This window comes from Elaeis guineensis, chromosome 1 (assembly GCF_000442705.2).
Source record: "Elaeis guineensis isolate ETL-2024a chromosome 1, EG11, whole genome shotgun sequence".
Lineage (NCBI taxonomy): Eukaryota > Viridiplantae > Streptophyta > Magnoliopsida > Arecales > Arecaceae > Elaeis > Elaeis guineensis.
In genome coordinates, this window is record NC_025993.2 from 146519721 (window position 1) to 146543969 (window position 24249).

Genomic DNA, 24249 nt, shown 5'->3' on the forward strand with positions numbered 1-24249 from the left:
CGGAGGAGTCCGACCCCACTCTGCTGGCCACCGACCCTGGGTCGGCCGACTCCACCAACCGCCGTACGGCCGCCAGACGTTGTCAGCTCTGACACGGACATGCGGCACAGTTACCTAGGGGCATTGTCCCGCCGAGAACCGGGTCAACCCTGGTGATTAGACGGCTACACGGCGACGTGACATTTTCACGGCGGCTCTGACAGCCTACAGTGAGTTGACAGTTCCTCACTTGTCCGCGCCATTAATGATGGCGCCATACCGTGCTCCACTATATATACCGGGGAAGGCAACAGTGCAAGGGATCGATCCGCCCGTCGCTCCCACATACGCAGGCTCGTCCCTCTCTCTCTCTCTCTCTCCCTCTCAGAGCTCTCTGTCTGCATTTCACTGTTGCCACCTCTCTGACTTGACCGTCGGAGGGTCCCCACCGGAGCCGCCTCCGGTCAGTGCGGACTTTCTTTTGCAGGTGCACGCTTCCCGGCGATCGGGCGACGAGGCGATTGGCCGCAACAGGCTAAAAATCATAAGAAATAGCATGTCGTTGCTTTACTCTCGTCAACTTCCCAAACAGTCATGTCTCCCGTAAATGCAATTAAGCTGCTGATTTTGGTAACTTAATACCTCCTTTTTAGCCAGATGCCAATCTTTCTTTCAAAAAATTATATCCTACATTTCACCGATTATGAGCTCCAATTATGATGCACTCATTTCGATGATTAATCCACAGAAAAGAGATAAGTTGATTGGCATGGTGCACATCCTTATTTGCACACATGGTGTGTAGGATATAATTTATCTTTTCCTCTTCATTCGTACAAACTCGTCCCCGAGGATACCTCATTTTTGAGGGTCCATTGCTTTTTTTTTTTTTAGGAAAAAAAAAAAAAGACCGTGGATGGTTGGTATCCGAAGTATCGGTCCTTACTAGGCCGTCAGGTGATATCCAACGGTCCAGCATACCCCATCTAACGTGGGCCCAGGTGCTTGTCCAAGTCTGCGAGCATTTGCGGTGCCTGGAGTACACAAAGTCGAACCCTTCCGTCGCCAGCTTTGCTCCGTCTCAATTGCTCGCCGCCTCCATTTTTTCCGATGGTCCGCGCGTACGCGCAGGAGCACGTGTACCGGCACCCTTGGGATCGGGTCACCGCGGCGGCCTGGCGCAAATTCACCGACCCGGATACCCCGGCCGTGCTCTCCCACATCGTCGACGTCCATACCCTCTCCCGCCGCCTCGACCCCGCCGCCGGCCGCCTCCACATCACCCGCTCCATCACCGTCCGCTCCCCACCCCTCCCCTTCCTCCTTCGCCGCGCCCTCAGTGGCCAGGACGCCGTCATCTGCCACTGCGTCGAGTCCTCCGTGGTGGACGCGCGCGCCCGCTCCATGGACATCGTCGCCCGCAACGCCACCCTCCGTGGGCTGATCGAGGTGGAGGAGCGCTCCTCCTACCGCCCGCACCCGGACCACCCCGACGGATGGACGCTCTTCCGCCAGGAGACCAGCATCCGCTGCCGCCCGCTCGCTGCCCTCGCCGCCATCGCCGAGAAGGTCGAGCACCGCTGCGCCGAGCGATTCCTCCAGAACAGCGTCAAGGGGAGGGAGGTCGTCGAACGGATCTGCAAGTACCTCGAGGCCGAGTCGTCGGCCGCCGCCTCTTGCTGATGCCCACTTTTTTCTGATTGCGACCCCGGAGGTTAGGGTTTTCGCTGTTACTTCCAATGCTCTCCTAGTTTAAAGTTTGGATTTTTTTCCTACTCCATCGATTGTTATTGTTGGAGTAATAATTTCATAATGTTATACTCATTTCACGAACCAATTCTCTGTATCTCTTCTGTTGTTGCTGCTGCTGCTTTTGTTTCTTTTGTAATCTGAGAGTGTTCCAGAATTGAGAACTAGAAGCATGGAAGTGAATAGTTCGCATTTTTCTTTTTTGAATTTTGATCAAGATAAGGAAGTTTTTGACACTCTAAATCTTGGGTTGTGTGATATGTTTACGCACATTTAGCGGCGGTAAAATTTAGATGAAATAGAGCAAAATTAGTATGGATTATGACTTAATTGAGCAGATCAGTGATACAATTTGAAAGCAAAGCAAATGCCAAGTGTAATTTATAGCAAGGGAACAAAAAACTATGTGTGTGGCAAATTTTCTGTTTCTCTGATGTAAACTTTGAACAACTTTAGCCCTCTGTAGTTGCTCATCCTTAAATTGATGCAGCAAGCTTCTTTTGAGGTACTCTATCTCAATTGTCTGTTTCCTGTTCTTCTGTGGAAACTTGTCTTTATGCTTGTTTGATAGTTGAAGAATTGTGAATAATCTAGGCCGGCATGCCTACAATCATATGTCTACAAATCTAGTCTCAATGCTGGAAAAGTGTAAATTCCTTAAAAAGAAAAAAAGCAAAGAGATACACAAGGGGAAAAAAGAACAACAGAAAAGAACAAGGGGAGGAATTGAAGAAGAGGAAATAGGTATAATGGGTCCTAAACCCTTTTTTTATTCCAAATGACAGAGTCACCACTTATTATTGCCAAAATGTATTCTGTTACAAAATGTATAATGGGTCCAAAACATGATAATTAGCATGAAATTGTGTAAATGCAACACCTAGACATGAATGATACATGATGGCCATATTATCAAACTTGTAATGAATGGGAATTCATGCATGATCAATGCACTGTCAAGCTTAAAACTTCAACATAAGACATATTTTGAGCCGAAAATTTTGAATGTGGAAATAGAGGGCCAGTTGATCATGCATAGAATAATTGGTTTTATTATGCATACTTACTGCATTCAACCAGAACTGGCAACACTTCAGAGGAAATAGCTAGCATTAATCCACACATTTGCCCTCCTTATTAGACAACAAGACACATACAATCTTACCAGTCGCTGAGCTAAATCCATGGGAAACTTCTGTAAGTGAGCAACTTTTATTGAAAAACTATCCAGTTAATTCTGTTTACTGCAAGATAACTAATAGGTGAAATTTTTGATTTGTCCATGAAATGTTACTGTTTACATAAAAGTTTAACCGTAGGTGTTAAAATACAAGATCAAAACATATGGACAGTATCATAAGATTAACTGTTGTATCACACAACCAAAGAAAATTATGATATCACCAATAGTTTCCTGTTGAACTATTGGGCAAACCAAAAATATTCCAATACTTCGGAGACAATTCTAAAAATGCTGGAGTTATTTTACTTTGCGAAGTATAATGTCATTCATGATGTCTAGGTAGGAGAGTAAGAGCCCTCAAGGCTTTGTAGGACTATATGAACTTTCCCCTGAAAATGACTAACACCATTTTTGTTATCAATTTCTAATAAATACATATAAAAATTTGAAATCATTCAGTTAATGGATCTATAGTGTCACCGATGGACATCTATTTGGGTTATTATAAATTTAATCAGCTAATTGTATCATGCAGATCCCTTACTTTTGTTTAGCAGCACAATACCAGAATGCAATATTTTTATGCTAATTTTTTTTTAAAAAAATATTTTTTTTCCCCTACTGACCGTTGTTATCTTGTATGATAATCTATACGGCTATAACTGATCTACACCCAACTAGACATGTAAAGAGAACATAGGAAAGCAGTATATGACACATATTTCCAGGAAAGGAAGACGGACCTAAATATCCTCAAGGATGTATGGCTGTTGGATGTTCTTAGCATTTCAACAAATATGAGAGATGATATTAAGGGAAGCTAGGAAGAGAAGATGCAAAGGGGGATCTAACGAAAGACTTAAGGTGAGATGAACATTGGTGGATGTATGCTTCAAAATGAGGGTTCAATTGACCCCACAAAAAAATTAAAGTAGAAGATAAAAAATTGACCCCATATCTCATATCTTAGTTGAAAATTCAAAATTGACCTCATTAATTTTATGAATTGACCTCATATCTCATATAAAATTTTAAATAAGGATAAAAAAAAATCACATGAAAAGAATAATTATGATCTGAATTCTTTTTTTTTAATGACTCACATGTCTTACCTTTCTCTCCCTCTCTCTCTTTTTTTATTAATTATTTTTTTATTTATCTTTTAATACCTCATCCCCACCCCATCCGTTCACCTTTTATATTTAAACCTCACATTAATTTATTTTTTATACCTTAGAAGGATTGACTACATCAAAAGATGAAAAAAATAATTATGACTTAGATTCTCTATTTCTTTAATGACTCATATATCTCATCTCTCTTCCTCTCTCATGCCACTTTGACCTCTCTCTCCCTCTCTCTCATTTTTTCTCTTGTTTTATTCATTACTTTTCTATTTGTCTTTCCCATGGTTCCTATCCGTCTACCCCTTACATTTAAACTCCACATCAATTTATTTTTTACATCTTAATCAATCCAAATGCAATAGAAAATCTTATACTCTTTTTGTCTCTTTTTTCAATATGAATTAAGTATGTCCCTTTTAGCTTCTTTTTTTTGTAACACTCTTTTGGTTTTTTTCTTTATTTTCTCCATTTTTTCACTCATATCAAAAATATATGATTAGAATAATTTTTTGTTGGCCATTATAATTTTAATATTGAATAATATCTAAGATTTTAGTACAGTTCTCCTTTATAATATTTTATTATACAAATATTTAAAATATTACATATTATTATATATATATTTAATTATTTTTTAAAATAATATTTTATTATTATTTTTTCTTTCTTATTTCTTTTCTGTGGCTCCTCTGTTTCTTTTATTATATTGACCCTATAAAATAAAATTTTTGGATCCGTCGCTGGAGATGAAGATTGATGGCACATATTGAATTTTCTACCAATCCTCTACCTGATTTTCTTGAACCCTATCTCAGAGCTTTCTGGGCATATCCCACCATAATCACAACTCGTGAAGTTTACGCATGCTGCATTCACTGTGGGATCATCTCTAGCTTCTCTCACTCAAAGATATGCAAATGGATAAGTTTAATCATCACCCCACTTTCCAAACTATGGTGTTCTAGATCTTTAAAGCCAGCTAGCACCAATGGCCGTAATTGGGGGAATCCAGAAGTAGCACAAACCATTCCCTGCATATGAGCCATTCTCCAACCTAAGAATCCGCAGATTTGGCAATTTCCCCAGCATCACCATCAGTTCTTGCTATAGTCTTGATTCACGCAATGCTATCTTGGTGAGATTTGGTGGAGATTTTCTACTGTTTGGGAGTTTTTATTGTACAATCATCTTAAGCATAACTTTTGGAGGTGTGTTCATTTGATAAGCTCGAAATGGTATCTGTCACAATTGATTCTCTACTTCTCAGCTTTAAAGAGACAAGGTGCTGTAGGTGCCCAAATGAATAACATAATACATTTTAATGGAAAACAAGAAGTCTTTCAAAATGTGCAAGTCTTGAAGATTGGTTAGCCATCATAAGGCCCTTTCTACCCCTCCTCCAGCATCTACGACCTTTAATTTCTGTGGGTTTCTTAAATTCCCAACAACATCCAGCTATAAAAATGTGCTTGAGTTGCTTGATTCTACCAGATTGCTGTGAGCAGTAGGGTTTTTCTAGAATACCTTGTGTCCAGAGTTTGTAAGGTATAATATTTTCTAATGGATGAAGGAACCTCTTTTAATTCAGTACATCTTAAGCCCAAATACTATAAGCCGATCATGCCTTCTGTATCCTCTGACAGCCTTGTAAGATTAGGTGCACCTTTGAAACCAAGTATGTCTATTCCACTTGTGCTTCTGAAGTTCAAACCTGCTAGGGTATGCTAGCATGGTGTGGTACAATTAGATACTTGTGGTCAATAATGAGGTCATTGAGAGCAAGACCACATGAAGTTACATGCTCCATGTCATTTTAATTGCTATGAATGTTTAGTAGTTTATCCTCTTTAGCTTTTGATATGCACAAGTTATGCAATAGATCCTCATAGTACTGCCATGGATTTCCTCCACAACTTGAAGCATGCATCTCTGAACCAGCTCACCCAGGTAGCCTTTGCAGTCTCTTCCATGTTTTTCTTCTTTGTATCAGGTATGAAGCCTTTTTAGATCAATAATTCAATCAAAACAGTTCTCTGCAATCTCATAGTCCTCTGGAAAAATCTTTGATTTTTTGTACAAGAAGCATGACTTTATGCATGGTGTGGCAGATTGTTATAACTCAGAAGCTAGTATTTGCAAAAATTGCTTGTCATCTGGTATTCATTCCCAATCCATGCTCTTGATTACTTCTATATGGCAGAAATTGGGATCCATCCATATGGCAGATGTTTTGTGTTTTCATGCTAAAGGTCTTCCAGCACCACTTTATCCAGAGGTACACCGCTGCATCTATCTGTGAGCTGCCTTCCTAAAGCCTTCAACTCTTGAGGACATGCTCTTTCAATGTTCTTATTTGTTGGAAATATCTTCTCAAGAAATTGCTCCCAACTTCATCATTTAGAAATGGTGTTTCATATGGGGGAGAGGGGTTGGTGGTGGTGAGATGGGATTGTAGGGTTGTTGGATTTTGCAATGTCTGTGGAATGTGTAGTAAACAACACTCTATTGCCATTCATTACATCTGGAAAAACTGCTTTAATTTGCTCCCATTCTTCAGTCCTCCAGATGTTGTTCATGTAAACTTCTTTTTCTCAAGAACTTATATAGCTTCTCTTAAATCTCTTCCTTCTCCATCCTTTCCAAATTATCCTTTGTAAAACCCATGACTTTGTTCATAATCTTCTTCAAAACATCGGCCACTCTAGATACAGATATGCAGGAACAGGTATCAAAATGTCTTTTGATATATTCTTTGTTATAAACCTTTTTGTCAAAGGCCACCATTCCAACAATGGAAACTACAAAATGCCATTTGTGTGCTGGATCAAGTAATTAAAATATTAATTTATTAATTTATTAATTTCTTAATTGTGTCATCATCTAGATCGGTAGATACCTCCTTTGCAGACTCCAATCAGCAGAACTACTTGCTTCCGATCTATTGTATTTCTATTCTTAGAGATCTTAGGAATCTTAATTTTCAACTCTTCAATTTCCATGCCAACCATATGGCTTGAAATTAGTTCATGAAGGATTAGAGCATACTTTACAACAAGGCCTATGGAGCCTCGTTTTTGCTGCCATATTGCAATCTTGAGCACGAAGAAATGATGATGCCCTCTGCTTGATAAGCAACTTCGCCAATTACCCAGTTCCTTGCTCATCACCCTTCCTCTGTTTGGAGTCTCCATCGTTTGAAAAGTATGCCACTCACCCTAGCTCTCTCTCTTGCCACTTGACTACAAACTCCATGCAAGAAAATGGTTTCCTGACATAGAATTCTGCTAGTTTGAATACCACCAAAACAGCCTTCTCTGTCATTATCTTCTTCCTTTTCTTGCCTTGAGATGACTTTTTTGGTTTTTCTTTTATAAGATTATCCAGAAGCTAATAGAAAGAAGAAACTTTGCTAATTATTCTGCATATGGTATTGGCTAAATAAATTTGTTTAGCCTCAAGATAATATTGACTCATAGACTAGGATGCTTAACCTCACTTTTGCATAGAAAAATGCCCCTCCTCTAATTTGTTGAACTACAAATTATTATTGTATCTATTAAATCAATCATTATTGATTTTCTTCTTAATGACAATGACAATTGTGGTGGTTTGAGTTCTTAGCACAGCAACAGTCAAAATTCACAACCAGTTATAAAATGTTATTATTCAAAAAATTGTGTAATCACATTTATTTGTTATTTTTCTTATTTATGTACTGGTTTAAGATCCTAAACTGGAATAGGACACCAGGGAGATGATCCCAACTTCCAGTTACACCAGAAGAGTGCTTTTATTTCACTAACTGGAAGAAAGAAGATCAGTTGGCTGATGCTAATTCTGGTAAGTTTTATACAGCAACATATCATTCATTCTATCATGTAGAAAATTATATGGAGAGGAAGAAATAAGTTCTCTTCCATCCTACTTATTTAATAGCAAAAAATAACAATCTAAATAGGGATCAGTCAGTATATTCCCTAAAATGGTTGTTATAAACATATAGGCATTTGGTGGGTTCTCTCTACCTTCATCTTAGTTTCCTTGGTCTTTGAAAATTTAGAAAGCCAGAAACCCTCATTATCACTTTCTGCAAAGTTTACCAACCTGTATGCCTGGATGCAAGAATATTTATATAAGAGCCACAAACTTTAAACTTATACAGATCACAAGTAAATTAAGGAGATGATGCTGTTTTGAATTTGTGTATTTGCAACATTAGTGATGGATAGTATGACTCCGCACAACAGAAATATTGTATAATTCTGAACTCAGATGTCCCTTTCTGCAATATTTACCCACTTGGCTACCTGGATGCAAGGATATTTATACAAGGGGCGCAAACTCATACAGACTTAACAATGTGGATTAAGGAAATAATGGTGTTTTCGATTTGTGTACTTGCAACATTTATGATGGATGCTATGATTGCATAATAACAATATTGTATAATTTGGGTCTATCCTTCCAAGGGGCTAGCATGCAGACATTTTTTTCCTTAAAGGTTTGATGGTAGTAGTAGGATGTTGTGGTTTTTGAATCTCGCTAAGTTTGTTGTTAGCCATGAAATAAATATATAACAAGGTTTTCTCTTGCATAAGTCAACTAGCATGGTCTGTTTATTAAGAAAGCCTTTTCTACAGTGGATATTCTCTTATGGCCAAAAGGTAGAATAAAAAACCTGCGAGTTGGAATGAGTTTATTTTGCTGATAAGTGATGTCTGCAAACATGGCACTCAGGCTGGTACCACAAAGCAAGGGACTTATAGTTGCACAAATGGTTGAGACACAGGATGCATGATTGCAGAAGGGAACAAGCAGGTGCAAGGTAACTTTTCAAGTGTGATTCCTGAAATAGAGATTCAGACAGCTCAGACCTGTATTATAATTCACATCTTATTGCGAACTCAACTTTGGAATTGGACTAGGAACACCGGTACCTTAAAACTTCCTGATATTTTTAGCTGACATGATAACACCCCCAGACCCACTTTCTATTGGTACGCAGAACCGATAAGGATGCAAGCCATACTTTTTAACGACAACAGAGGATAAAAAAATCCTAATATATTCTCATTTTATCAGGTTAGCTAAATATGCATGAATCGTTATGCATTACTTAGCAGGCGATAGCATTGTAGAAGTGATAGAGTGAATGTGCATGGTGATATACTCACTGATTGCACTTCCCAGACTAATTTCAACTGACAAAGGACATACAAAGGAGCAGGAGCAGACTGCAGAAGACCTAGTGGTGAAAAGGTCAAATTCTAAGATGTTGTCCCAAGCATGTGAACTGATCCAAAGTCTACTGCTCTATTGGGTATGAAGGATAGATTAAAGGATGGATGGATGAGAAAAAAAGATAGATGAAAGAGAGGATAGATGGAAGATTCATCCATCTTCCTGTCTGTTTGGTAAATATAGAAGGATGGATGAGAATAATTTCTTTCTCTATTTGGTATAAAAAAAATGGAAAAGAAAATAGATGATATCTTTACTAAACTGCCTTTTGATAAGAAAGTATTATTATTATCTGTTTATAATATTTATTATATAAAAAAAAGAATAATATATAAGCTTAAATTCTATATAATTTATAATTCTATAAAAATATAGATATTTAATTTAAATTTAAATTTTTTCAATAAATAATTTTATAAATTAATTATAAAAAAATTAATTTAATAATTAATTATATTTATTAATTTCATAAATAATTAATTAATATATAACTTAATTCAAATATTTAATTATTTTTTGTATAAATAGATAACTAAAAAATAGTGAATATGAATAAAAAATATAAGATAATTTTAATTTATTTAATTATAACTATGAAATTATGTACTAAAATTAAAATAATTAGTAATAAAATTTAATAACATAGATAGAATAAAAAATTATTTGATTGAGGTATAGATAATATTTAATGAATATGATTTGAAGTTCTTATACAGTAACTTAATTTGATATCAAAAGTTAACAAGAAAGAAGTAGATAAACAATACATTTCTCACACCTAAACAGTTCATCAAATTTCAACCAAACATATAAATAGTAATATTTAAGTATAATGAACTGATGGTAACTAGACAAAAGGCCATCTTTAATAAAATAATAAAAAAATTTATGGCAACTATATAAAAGATCAGTCCAACAAACAAAATGAGCTTTCAAACATCCAACTCTTAATGGTACTAATACCAAAGTTGCAAACAAAGATGTGTAAGGCATCATAAACAGTCCATAACAAAATATAAAATAGAACAACTTTTAAGCACTTCTACAAAATATTTAACAATTCAAGGATCTTTAGCTTCAGGCATCATTTTGCTCAATAATTCTTTACACATATAAGCTGAAACTTCAAAAAAAGCTCTAATTTTTTATGAACTCTTGATTAAAAATAAAAATACATCAAGAAGCTCATATTCAGAAACATCGATCTTTAGTAGCTCAGTAAACACTTCATTCTCAACAATCTTTTGCATCTTTTAAGCAACTGCAACACTCCTCTCAGCAATTGAAAATTTTTTTCAGTAATATAATTTATTTTTTTAATTGCTTCAGCTATACTAGTCATTCAAGTATTGATAACTTCTATTTGTTTCTCAAATACATCAATCATTTTTTTTTTTACCCATAGATGATGCTCCTAATTGAGGGTTTGCTTGAGAAGTTCTTTCACTAGAAGATTATAGATTGTATCCTTCATTATTATTATTTTCAACTCCATCATAATTTTGGATCATGTATACTTCCATTTGCTTACATTGGGTTTTACCTATTGAAGAAGCAAGTAAAATATATATATATATATATATATACATACATATATATATGTATATATATATATATATATATATATATATATATATATATATGTGTGTGTGTGTGTGTGTGTGTGTGTGTGTGTGTGTGTGTGTGTATATATATATATATGTGTGTGTATATATATATATGTATATATATATATATGTGTGTGTATATATATATATATGTATATATATATATATATGTGTGTGTGTGTGTGTGTGTGTGTGTGTGTGTGTATATATATATACACACACACACACACACACACACACACACACACATATATATATATATATATATATATATATATATATATATATATATATATGTGTGTGTGTATATATATGTATATATATATATATATATATATATATATATATATATATATATATATATATATATATATATATATATATATATATATATATATATATGTATGTATGTATGTATGTATGTATGTATGTATGTATGTATGAATAATGAAAAGTAATTAAGTATTAACCTATATATGTTGATCTCATATTTCATCCTCGATTTGAAACCTTTTTGTCAGTTGACTCCATGAAAATCCACTATAGCTCTGGAAAATGTCATACACAATATCAAACTTTTCCTTCAGCATTTTAACATGATTTTTAATATTAACTTTGGCCAATGGGATTTGAAGCTTTTCAATGCATGTATCGACAATATTTTTGTAAGTTGTAGTTGAGAAAACATCATTTGGTCTATTTCCATTGTTTTGTTCTTCTATTAAAGCATCAAGCAAAATAGTATCAATTTCATCATTTCATTTCAAAAAATTTTATGGAGGTTCAATGAAATCCTCTTTGTTAGTTGCTCTCTTAGTGGATTTCTTCAGCATTTCATAAAAATTACATATCATAATAATACACATAAATCTAATAAATTAAAATATAAAATTAAATCACAAAATTAATGGTTTAATAACAAAAGCATATAACATAGTTGCAAACATAATTGTTTTGAGATATGGTAATACAAATAAACTTTAAAATAAAAAATACATCAAAGCCCATATATAGTTTTTGTTTTTGAAGGCTAAGTAGATCCATATGTAATATAATCATTCCACATATATGCTGCTATATTATTCCTAATTACTATCCCTTGCTTAGCATCTTGATTATTTTCTCTTATTGTGGCATTTGGTTCAGTAGGTATTTCACTACACGCAGGCGTTTGATCAACCTCAGTGATTAATAGTTCATCAGGATCTATATCTATCAAATAATTATGTAAAATGCAGCATGCTAGTACTATTTCAGTAACTATATCAACTAAAAATGAGATTTTGTCATATATGAAATTATGACAAATTTTTTCTTCAACAGACCAAATGCTCTTTCAATAACATTATGTAATGAAGAATGCCGCAAGTTAAATAATTCTTCAGGATTTCATGAAAAATGTTCTGAGTACTCTTTCAAGTGATCACGCATTTCTCTATATGGTGTAATGAGTCTACTTCTTAGCATAAAATCCTCATCTACTAGATAATATTTGCCTATTAAAGAGAAAAAAATCATCAAGCCTTACTTGCTAGAAAATAATAATAATATGCATAATTTATACTTTGAGGAAGTTTTTTAATATTACCTCTAAGTATTATAAGTTTATCATCTCCAACAAGAGTATTTTTAATAATTCTTGAATCAGATATAGTTCCTTCCCATCTAGGTAATACATATGTAAATTTCATATCAAAATCATATGCAGTCAATATATTTTGCATTGGATACTCTTTTCTACCTCGATATCTTGGTGCATCAATTCTAGACACTTTTGTACGAATGTATTCCATCGATTGCACCTACACAATCCTGAAATATAAATATAGCATATAAATTTTGTTATTATAAATATCTACATATGTTAAAATAACTAATTATTAAAAATAAGTTGTAAGGTTGTATTTATCTTGAAATATGGATGGTATCTACTACTATTCCATATGTATGAAGAAACTTCTGATCTAGTTGGTTGCTTAAGAAATAGATTTTCTAAAGTAATCATAGCCTTGAGCACTTCATGGAATTGATAGCCTGTAGTTTTTAAAAAATGATACCAAAAGAAAAAGATTGTATGATTCCTCTCATTATGTGCCAAAGTATAAAGAAATTTGACTATTTTTTTCTCAATATAACTATTTCTATTATTCTTGGGCCTACCAGTGCCTCCAAGTATTTAACATAACTTTGCAAATGCATGAGCCCCATATAAAGTAAGTCATGGCAATATTCACTATTAAAAATTCATTCCATTAATTTTTAACGTTCAATTTCTCTTTCTCTGCTATTGTTATTGATTGTTTTATCCACATAATTTAAATTAATAAATCCTTCCATCAAATGTGTGGAATAGATAACAAAGCATAAAAGTTGAACTATAGCCATACGTCATTTTTATCCCAATATATTCATAACTTGAAAAGAATAGTCCATCCAATCAACTGGTTCATTGTCAGAATCCTTTTCCATTTAGCTTCCCGATCTTTCTTCCACTCATCATTGCAACTATCTTCCATACGTATTATCCTAAAAAAATATTTCAAAAAAAATTAATTATTTATAAAATTAATAATTTATAAATAAATAAAATAATAATATTTAAGATACTAAAATTTGAAAAGTTGAATATTTCAATAATAATGTTTACATATTCATTGTACTTCTTCTTAATTTAGATGTTAATTAAATGATTGGCCTCAAGTTTTATTATTAAATAGAATGCTTGGCAACAAAAAATATTATTAATAGTTTATCACGAAGATTTGAAGTACAAATTAACTGTATAAGTCATGATTAAAATTAAAAAAAAAAAAACTACTTCAACTTTTTTTTCCTATTTTGAGTCTACAGGAACCAAACACTCCCCTCTCCCATCCCCCGCTTTCCTCTATTTAGGAACCAACGCGGCGCCCCTAACCCCACCCTCCACACCGCTCCTTTTTTTTCTTTTCAGTCCATAGAAAAATCATCTTTCCCTTCATTTCATTTTTTTCTGTTTCGCGTCACCCACGTGCCCCTCACCATCCAACGCATTTCCTCCGATTGAACTACGTTTTTCTGTTATAATTCGTAAAAATCCAGAACAACTGAAAAAAAAAAATCATTTTCCATCAACAAAATCTATTCAGGCTTCATAGAAAAAAAATCTTACCTGTAAACCATAACAGAATGCTAAGGAGAAGAGGAACCGCGGGATGAAAGAGAATACCTGAGGCATGAACTATTATTAAGATTTAGTTAAAATATTTATGAAAAATAATTTTGTCATTATGATAATTCATTCTTCACAAACCCATCCATCTTCTGTGCATCCTTCTAATTATGAGAATAATTTTGTCATTATGATAATTCATTCCTCACAAACTCATCCATCCTCTGCATCCTTCTAAATTGGAAGGATGCAGATTTATGAGCCTGGATGGATGAACAAGAAAAATTCTTTATGCGTAAAATTTTTACACCCCGCGCGATGATTGCCCGTGCAAACCCCCCACCTCCTATGCATTTAATATGCATTGAAAGGGGGAGATTTTTTTTATCCATCCTCTCTAAAATCTTTTAAATCAAATGATGGATAGAAACCATCCATCGTCCCTTTTAGAGTATAAGTATTCTGCTCCTACCTATTAATATTACCCACGCCCTACACAACCAGACGAATTTGGCAAGACTGTAACCAAGATTTATACCAGACCTTCCCCAGCAAAGTCTGCAAACAAAATTGATGTATTTTAACACATAGCTATGCTTCAATCTGATTGGTCTTTGCTCAAAAGAGTGGAAGATGGGCTCAGAACAGGCTTGGTGGAACAAAACATCCATGCTGAAGCGCCTCCTAATCAAATTAATTTATTGTGGGAGCCATAAGAGTACAGATGCATGACGTATCCAGTGTTTCAGCACCACATGAAATTAGATAGATATATGAAAAGGGAAGATACAAGATGTTCGAATCGTTTAGAACATCTTGAATGGCATAACAGATCATCGGAGCTAAAAAAACTTGGATGGCATGATAGATCATTGGGCTTAAGGAACCAAGATGGAGATGTCTGGCCATAACCTGAAAATCTCAAGCCACAAAACATAAAGTTCTAATGTTATCTATGCAAAATAGAATCTAGCAATCTCCATACAACCATTAGACCTGCTCTAAATCCTGACATAGATAGTCTTGACAGACAGATGATCTAACAACACGCAAATGTCAATGCATGTCCGTAACTTGCGACTAGAATTAGGCACTTAAGTTGCATGCCCAACTATAATTAGATATAATTGGAAGATCGTGCATTTTCAAAGTCAATGAAGCAATGCTTGTAAAGACATACTTTCATATTAAATTCATAATTTCAAAGTCAACTACTATATTTTAACGACATCAAATGTAGATTTCGAAGTGCAAGCACTTGTTTAAAATTCATACTTTCAAAGGTTGTGCACAAAGATCTTTTTTCATAGGTCAAAACTAGATTATTCTTCGAAGCACAAGCACTTGTTTAAATTTCATACTTTTTAATTTTGTACCAGGAAGCTTCATCATCTAAAGACTCTGTGATTTGGATAAATCAACTGCAGAAAGTATGCAAATTAAGTTTCCATTTAACAGTATCCAGTACTTTCAACGGCGACAAACATCAAGCCCTCCAATAAAATACTCAAAAATCACATACCTGTGCATACCTCTGTTTGTGATGTGACTCTCAATATCCTCATGCTAAATTTTCAACCAATTAAATTACAATACATAATCAATTTCAAATTTGCTCCATATATCCTTTTCTAAATTACTTGTCCAAGGAAACATCCATGCAAGATTTTCCATATCCTTTTTTTTTTTTTTTTTGGGTGAGAACTAGGATGGGAGGATCCCAGCAAAAATATGGTTAAGAGCAGGACTCAAACACGTTTTCTTGGTATCAATCTGGCAAACCCTCATAGATTTTACCAAAAGAAGATGAAAACCTTGAATCATACAACTCCATGCTTACATGAAAGATATAGAACAGATCCACAATCCTCAGAGGATGCAGCTCACAGTCAAAGGCCAGAAGAACAAGATGATTAAAAAATGTGGACATAATTATTCACCTTGCACAAAAATGATACATATGCTTTAGAGAGCATTCCCATTTATACTACAATACTTGGCAGCAGCATGACTAACAACATTAACAAAAGCAATGATTCTAACAGGAAACAGGGACCAACTGGATAATGTACTTTTTAATGATTCTAACAAGGGAACACTTTAATCCAGGCCACACTTTCACGCAACTATTTGAGGATCATTATGGCAAATCCAGCAAAGGCACATACATCAGATGGGGAGGTTAGCTATATCATAAATACAAGATGACCTCCAAAAAGTTATCTATTACTCCAACAGGACGGCAGACCACAAGAAGAAACGGTGGGAGAAGAAGGGAGGGAGTGGGCGGTTAATGCTCCATCAGAACGAGCATAATATCCAAAATATCTGATGCAGACCAAGCAATATGTTCATAAGCAATCACTGCATGACATAGTGTCATCCACTAGTCCAGCCACATCCATCCACTAGTGCACCATGTTCAAACAAAACAATGTTCATCAAAAATGATCGTGACAGCAACAATGAGTCTAAAAGTAGCTACTCCTCTAGTGGTCATCAAAGGCCAAATATTCAATTGTCAATTCTTTTAGAATTAAGTTACAGTATCAGATTATCAGGCACCAACTGGTAGCAAGCAAAACATTTAGCTGCCAAATCTTCTACAATGACTCTGCCACGAAAAACAAAGGAAAAGCGAAAAAAAAAAAAAAAAATCTTCGTCAATAGGCCTTTCAAAGTATGCATCTTCTGTCCACAAAGTCATGAACGTTCAAATCATTAAATTTACCATCTTCAAGTAGTTCTTTAGTGTGAGATATAAAGGTTGGCAACCATAGGCATCTTGCCCAGCATTCCTGTCTCAGGATGTCAACAACATTTCCTCTTGTTTCAACAATTATATACCCACTTCTCATGCCGTTGAAGCAATCCTTGCCTAGCATTATATTGTCAAGGGATGTTATAACAACTCCTGCCATCTGATACAGATTTTTACCTAATAAGTTCCATATTTCTGCTTGCCTCTCATTTACCTCAAAACTAAGGGAAAAAGAAAGGTTAAATTAGGTAAATAACTTCATCAATCAAAATAAGAGTTGAGTCCAAAAGACCAGAACACTGAAAGATTAAATCAACAAGCCCCCTCAACTTACCATCCTCTCCTTTCAAATGTTTAATTTTTTCACCAACATTTTTCAAAGAAGAAATGTCTTCCTCCTGATAACAAAAACATGGATCCAATTGTGTTTAATCTACTCCATTAATCCCCACATTAATCCCCACAAAGCTCAAGTAGAGCTTCATCTCATTTCTTCCCTATAAAAAATCAATAGCCAAGACACAGTTAAAATCCAATTCAAAATTATGCAAATTTTGGATGCAGTTCAATGAAAATTTGGAACATATAGCTCAATATCATGTAGCAAATGCCACCAAATTTTGTTGGGACATTTGATACGAGCACGAGATCAATCACATCCAACATGACCCATCCATCTGTGCAAAGTGAGCTCTATATGGTCCTCCTTCCACCATTTCTTCATCTGAAGAGGCATATTAATCTTCCACGGTGCAAATCTGTTAAGATACTCTCCACAACCTCCATCAGGTCTTACCTTTTCCATCAAGTCAAACCATAAACTTACATGATCATAGCCCTTGATGTCAATGCAACCACCTCAATTAGACATCCGATAATCTAATGCTTAGGAATCGAACTTTCAAGCTTCCTCTCAGGCATTTGTTTGCAAAATTATAAATCATACTGCTCAATTAGTCTTAATAAGCTCACTTCAGCTCCATTAAACCATGTGTATACATCCTTGCTGTTTCCCAATACTTGAAACCACATTGAATTGCATGTCAAATTGCAGCATACATAGCAAAAGTGTGGACAATGCATATAAACTATAAAGTACAGGATACTCAAATCAACTACTACATGTATTCCCAAAATAAGTTTGCTTAACAATCACCACCATCCAACTAATGTCTGACATTTCACAACCTCAACATGACTACCAAAGTTCCATATTTAACATCATTTGGAGATCATAAATATATTAGTCACTGGAAAAAAAAAACAATGAACAAAAACTACAATAACATAAAATGAAATAAAAAAAATAATAAGTCAAAATTTACCTGGGTAATTGTCACATATAGTACAGTGGCAATGTCTCCCTCACCTATAAGTGATCAGCTTTATCTAGCATGGTATGATCTAATGATGACTGAAAATGCCTATAACTACCTCTCTATTTCACATCAACCCTCTATAAAGTTAAATAGTCGACTTGCAGAATTATGAACAATCAGGGAACCTTCTATGAAGCCTAAAATGAAAGTTGGCAGTGTGTGAAAACCTGCCTTATTGGTTATACAGTTCAAGATCATGCCCTCAGAGAACAAACCTACAAGGTTAGCACAGACATCACTAGGGCCCCAACAAAAAAGGCAAGCAAGATTTAAAAATAACCGACAAGAAAAAATTGCCAACATATAATAATCTGAGGATCCCTGAATCAAAATCTTCTTCATTATTCAAATCATTGACCACATGATCTTACTTAAAATACGATCTATGTTGTACAAAAGATCCTACACTTTACTCCAAGCTTCCAACTTGAAGAATGGGAAAGATGACAAACATACATTTATTGTTTTTTTTTTTTTGGCAGTTCATGATAAATGAACGCGTAGTATAGAGGTCGGTTTGGCGTACCGACACACAATATGCCCCTTATACTGCATACCAAGTCCATACAATACAGTCCGTACACACTGGTATGCACCAGTATGGCAAACAATGACTTTGCATGACACTTTGTACAATCTAAATACCAAACAATTGTATGGTTAGATATGTATATTAACCATGGACAGTTGACCTGTACCAAATCTCGTCATTCAGTCCACCCACATTCCTTGTGTAACTTATTTCAAATTATTTTTCTCAGATCTTTAAATTTTATAGATAAACTTGAGGTTTCTGCCTTACATTTCACCTTATTAACAGTTTAAACACTTTGTCTAACACCATCACCTTTTTAAACATTCAAGTCTTTAAATGTCGAAGCCACTCATTGATTCCCTCTGCATGATTGGATAAATAAGAAAGGCTCTGCAGAGGGAATCATGCAGAGGGACACATTAACCAGAAATACCAGGTTGACCCCAAAAAAAAATCATTTCTGTCCAATCACACAGGATTTTATGTACCACCAGAGCTGAGACATCTTAAGTCACATTAGAGTGATCATCCAGCATTAAGGTTTAGGCTGCATGCAACCATAACAATATACACTAGCCTCTTCAGTAAGCTTGTAAGAATAATGAGATCTCAGTGTCTAAGGTGAGGATGATTGGACAATGTTGAAATACACATCACTACTTGCCAGAATGGCCTTAGAATTCTAGACTATCATTAAGTCACACAGTTCACATTCAGTAATCTTTTCACCCAATCATCGTTGGACAAACCCAAAAGTTCATTACTGCCATCACCTCATACACTCACAAAAACTAACCAGCTATCACCAATAAAAGTGATTCAGTAATTACTTCCCTTAAAACCTCTTCAGAAAAGAGTAATCTCAGAAACCCATTTAGTGAGAACCAACAAAAAGCATCCCATGCAACTCATCAAACTAGCCAGGTAACGTGTCAGCTACATCAGTTGCATGGTTCAAGGTGCCTAGCATATGTGACTACTAAATCCTAGCATATAAGTACAGAACAATTATATCTGCAAAAGCAGAACTGATATAGAAAACAATGTTCGCATTACAACCTAGGTACTAGGCAAATGCCTAGAGGTCAAGGCAGAATCCACAATGATGATGTTGATGACAAGTATGATTCAAAATTTTAAGCATAACATATAAGAATTTAGAACATTAGTTAAAGGCCAAATTTCATAACATAACATTCAACCAAGATGTAATTAGTGCTGGAAATGAGCATCTAGGCAATATCTAGTGCTACTAATTCATAAATCATCTCATCCTCTCTGCCCAAACATGACACAAAACATTAAGCAAGAGCCTATGCAGTGCCAGACTGCCCTGGACAACCAACGGGCACCCAGGCAGCCATTTTTCAGAAAACAAAATAAGTCAATGCCATAAACTCCCTAAAACACACAGAAATAGCATGCCATAAACTCCCTACAACATATAGAAATAGTATAAACTGCAAAACAGAATGTGAATAAACAAAAAAACACATGGTGTGCTCAAGGTCATCACTGTTGAATACTTCTTCTTCGTATCAGCTATCTCATGAAATGTAATAGCCAGAAAAAATAAACTATTGAGCTATGGCTATAAGATACAAATTTTTAAAATCTTATGTTAACAAGCCATGAGATATAACAAGAAATGAATATTTATAAATAATTCATCTGATATTTTTTATACCTAGACGTGGCTTCATACTTCATACAGACCATATACTGATTAACAATTTCCATAGTTGGTTCATGATAGTTCTAAATATAGACCAGTAAAAGGGAGAAAACACCTACAGCATGTATAAACCAGATGAAGCAACAAATGTCAGATACTTGAAGGTATTTTTACCAGATAACAGAACCAATAAACAGTTAACAATAATTCCAGAATTAGATATAAAGATTGGGAAGAGATTATAATAAATCAGGAAATAATCATAATTTCTAGACTAGGCATCACCAGAAATCAGCCTTACGTTGTAACTCCATTTCCAGCAGAAGTGGCAATGAAGTGCAAAGAAGAGGTAAACCATTCACATCACTAGGGCACTGTTACCAATGAAATGCAATTCAAAGGACACAATAGAACATAAAGGTAGCCACATCATGATAACTTTAAATCATCCACAGTGCAAACACAAGCTTACACACCAGAGCCAACAAGGGAACCTTCAGCAATCAACAATACAGGAGTTTTAGCGGCTGCAAAGATGGCTCAGCATCATACTTCCATCCATTTATAGCAAAGAACACATATGAAGACAAGCAGCCAGCATGACTTGGGAAGCCATAGACAATAAAAGAAGCTTTGACCAAATTGCATCAACCTTCTTGTCCATCTCTCTAGATCTTGTCAAGCTTTTCAGCTTTGACAACAGGGTTGGCTTTGGCTATAGCATCCCTGCCTGCTGTTCGATAATCAAATGGGCAGTTATGCTTGTCAGAATAGCGATGCGTTGCACAGAAAATATTTCCACAGCGACAAGTGAATCCAGTCAGCCCGACTCGCTTCCTACAAGTGTTGCACCTCTTTGGACCATCCTTCACCTTTGTCTCACCACCCTCGCTTATGGCCAAAGCATCAGATGGATATGCCAGTGTGGTCTTTGGCTCCGTTGGACCAACAGAAAAATCTACGCTCCAAGAAACTACTGGCTCTTTTCCACTGCTGCTACCACTGCCACTTGCAGTGCTATCAACAGATGATGCTGCCAGCTTGGCCTGCTGCTGCTTCAATAACAGATCCTTGTGGCACTTGGAGCACATGTTCATGGTCGCAGCACTCCCAAAGAATCCACAGTTGTTGACACAGAGAATTGGAGCTTCGGGAGCTTGGCACTCTGTCTTGTCGTGCTCCATAATTTCAACCCTCCTGCATCAGTGGTTGGCTCAAAATTCCAAAACATAATAAGAGCAAAGCATCATCAGAATAGATAGACACGTCACCACAGCAACATGAAAGACTTTTAATCATAAATGACCTAGGATCCTTGTCAGTGCGGGTTTGCACCCCATGGTGCCGTGCGGCACCTGATGGCCGCCATCAGGAGACGGACGGCCATCAACAGCAGCGTGCCATGCAGCCATCGAGCACACAGCACTCTGCAGTGCAATCCATGCACCACAGAGGATCCGTGCTCGTCATAAATAACCTAAACCTAATATTTCTTAGGTTGCTAGTCCTTAACAAAGAAAAAGAAGATAACCTAAAGGTAAAGCTGTTTTATTTCAAGACAACAATGAGCACATGCATAGCCAGAAAGTGAGACTATGAATTCAACGAATGAGACAGAACGATATATCCAAAGCGTTGTAGACCAATCATCACTTACACAACATTATCTAGATTATTCTACACAAAATGTGTTCACCACAACCAAGGATTTCCATTTAAAATAAAGCCAGATGTTCATAGTTAACATTTCAGGGGATAGAGAAGGGCGGGAGAGCAGGGGCAGAGGGGGTGTGGCAAGAAGACAACACTCGATGCAAAAGAATCTGGATTTCTACTAACAAAGCATATTAGACATTAGAAATTCTAATTTTAGTCATAGTACAATCAGAGTTGAACCCAGATCAGTATACTTCACCAAAAACACAAATACGTCAGAAAGGCATAATCTAAATAGAGGGGAAAAAAAAAAAACAAGATTTTTGTGCCACAGTCCTGACTTTTATATGCTAGAATACCTGAAGGTGAAAATTTCCAAAATTTTGGTCTCACAAAACAAATCTAAAATTTTCAAAAGAGAACACCCTAAAGAGAGAAAAACAAAGGACAAAACTTGTAACAAATACGCAATTTCTTTCAAACAACAACAGAAAAGCATAATTACCATCATGAAATCTAATCAACACTCTCCCGGCAACAGACACAACCTAAACCAAAAACAAATGTACAAAAATAAAACAGGATAACGACCATGTAACATAAACCCTAACCCAAGCCCATCAAGAACCACCCATCAAACAACGCACCTGTTTCTCCCGGTAGGAAGGTCCTTCTACGCTGATCACCTCCGAATTACGGCCTTCAAGGATTACTCCTCCAATTATAGAAACAGAGGACTTAAGAAAACGCCCAATTCACCAAACCCAGAGCCAGACTAGAGGGGAAAGAGAGAGAGACAGAGGGCTAGCAGATTAGGAAAGGTCTCGATCCCCAACCTTACAGAACGGAGTCGCCTCGATATCGTAGAACTGACGGCAAGAAAAGGGGACGTCCAGGGGAGGGGGAGAGAGGGAGGAAAATTGGGCCGATATTGGAGACGCGAGGGGCAATTTATAAGAGGTTTCTTGTGCTGACAACGAACGCTTTCACCAATCACCAGAGGCTGCCCGGGCTGCCAGCGAGGCGTCTAATGCCGAGTCGGCAGGTGAGGAAGGCGGACGGCTTTGATTCATCCACGTCGCCGTTAGCGAGTGGTCCCGCCCCCGAGGCCGCTGTGCGTTTGGAGACGTGTAACCTTTTCTTTTCCGGTATGGGCAGCAACGGGCTGCCCGGGACCTGTTCTCGCTCTCCCGGCCCCTTTTGGAATTTTCTATTTAGAGGGAATGCTTTGGACTTTGGCCGCCCCGATGTACACAAAAATCGCCTGGGTTCCATGGATTCCTATTTTCCCATATTTTCTCTAGCGCCTACGTTAAAAAGGAAACACAAAAGCTAAGTAGAAATAGAAGTCTTCCTACCAATAAAATCCATCGGCCTCATGATCTTAAAAAAAAAAAATCATGTACATAAAAGAGGCCATCCATCCGCACACTCTTGTCTTTCTTGTTTTTCTATAGTCTCTCTTTTCTCACGGATTTCTTCTTCGCAGAATTATCCATTTCAGTGCGCATCTTCAAATAAATTACTATATAATTTTTAAAACCTCATATTCAATCATATAAACTACATAATCAGATGATATAAATCTAACAAAATAATTATATGATAATCAAATATACAACTCTAAACAAATTAATACATATTATATTTATTATTTAATATATAATCATATAATATATATATTTATTGACTTTCTAACACATACTATAAACTTATTTGATATATACCTACCTGCAACCGGATACACACCTTCAGATTAATCAATATATATTTTTCAACATATGATATTTACTAATACACAATACATAAATAAGTAAAACATATCTAGTAAAATAATTATCTAACATTTTAATATATACCTTCAAATAAATTAAGATAGTTTTTCAAATATGATGTTTACCAATACATATTACATAATTATACGATACATATCTAACAAAATAATTATCTAGCAACTTATAAGTCACGAGACTTGTTGAGACATTTCAACCGACCTCTGACTCTATGACTATACATCGGCTTTATGAATGCATTACTCCGACTAACAATCAATTGACCGATCGACAGTTGGCTACTATCAACCAACAACGGACAATTTGGTTAATCTCCGATCGAAGACCATCGGTATATTAGAGTTACCGACCGGTGCTCATTCGGATCTCCAAGACTATCGACTTATCACTATTACCGACATATAGTCGATCTA

At 35.8% G+C, this 24249-nt stretch overlaps 2 protein-coding genes across 7 annotated transcripts; one reads left to right on the forward strand and one right to left on the reverse strand.

The window, feature by feature from the left end:
• The first annotated feature begins 1004 nt into the window (after nucleotides 1–1004).
• Nucleotides 1005–12254, forward strand: LOC105038920 (uncharacterized). 6 transcript variants are annotated; one of them, XR_012134222.1, is made up of 3 exons: nucleotides 1005–1693; nucleotides 7789–7878; nucleotides 12033–12254. XR_012134222.1 is itself a non-coding variant. In XM_010914842.4 (2 exons), the coding sequence occupies exon 1, from the start codon at nucleotides 1090–1092 to the stop codon at nucleotides 1660–1662; it is 573 nt and encodes a 190-aa protein (XP_010913144.1). In that variant the 5' UTR covers nucleotides 1005–1089; the 3' UTR covers nucleotides 1663–1693; nucleotides 12033–12249. The 6 variants fall into 6 exon arrangements, 4 of the variants coding, with proteins under 4 accessions (XP_010913144.1, XP_010913145.1, XP_010913143.1 ...); XR_012134223.1 differs by lacking the exon at nucleotides 12033–12254 and adding an exon at nucleotides 8776–9003; XM_010914842.4 differs by lacking the exon at nucleotides 7789–7878 and having other exon boundaries at nucleotides 12033–12249.
• An 8543-nt stretch (nucleotides 12255–20797) lies between these two features.
• Nucleotides 20798–22934, reverse strand: LOC105038919 (zinc finger A20 and AN1 domain-containing stress-associated protein 8). Its single transcript, XM_010914839.4, has 2 exons — nucleotides 22691–22934; nucleotides 20798–21584 (listed from the first exon to the last, which is right to left on the reverse strand). The coding sequence occupies exon 2, from the start codon at nucleotides 21569–21571 to the stop codon at nucleotides 21056–21058; it is 516 nt and encodes a 171-aa protein (XP_010913141.1). The 5' UTR covers nucleotides 21572–21584; nucleotides 22691–22934; the 3' UTR covers nucleotides 20798–21055.
• Nucleotides 22935–24249: the final 1315 nt, after the last annotated feature.

Coding starts and splice junctions, on each gene's coding strand:
- LOC105038920 (XM_010914842.4), top strand. CDS start 1,090: ATGGTCCGCGCGTACGCGCAGGAGCACGTGTACCGGCACCCTTGGGAT.
- LOC105038919 (XM_010914839.4), bottom strand. CDS start 21,571: ATGGAGCACGACAAGACAGAGTGCCAAGCTCCCGAAGCTCCAATTCTC.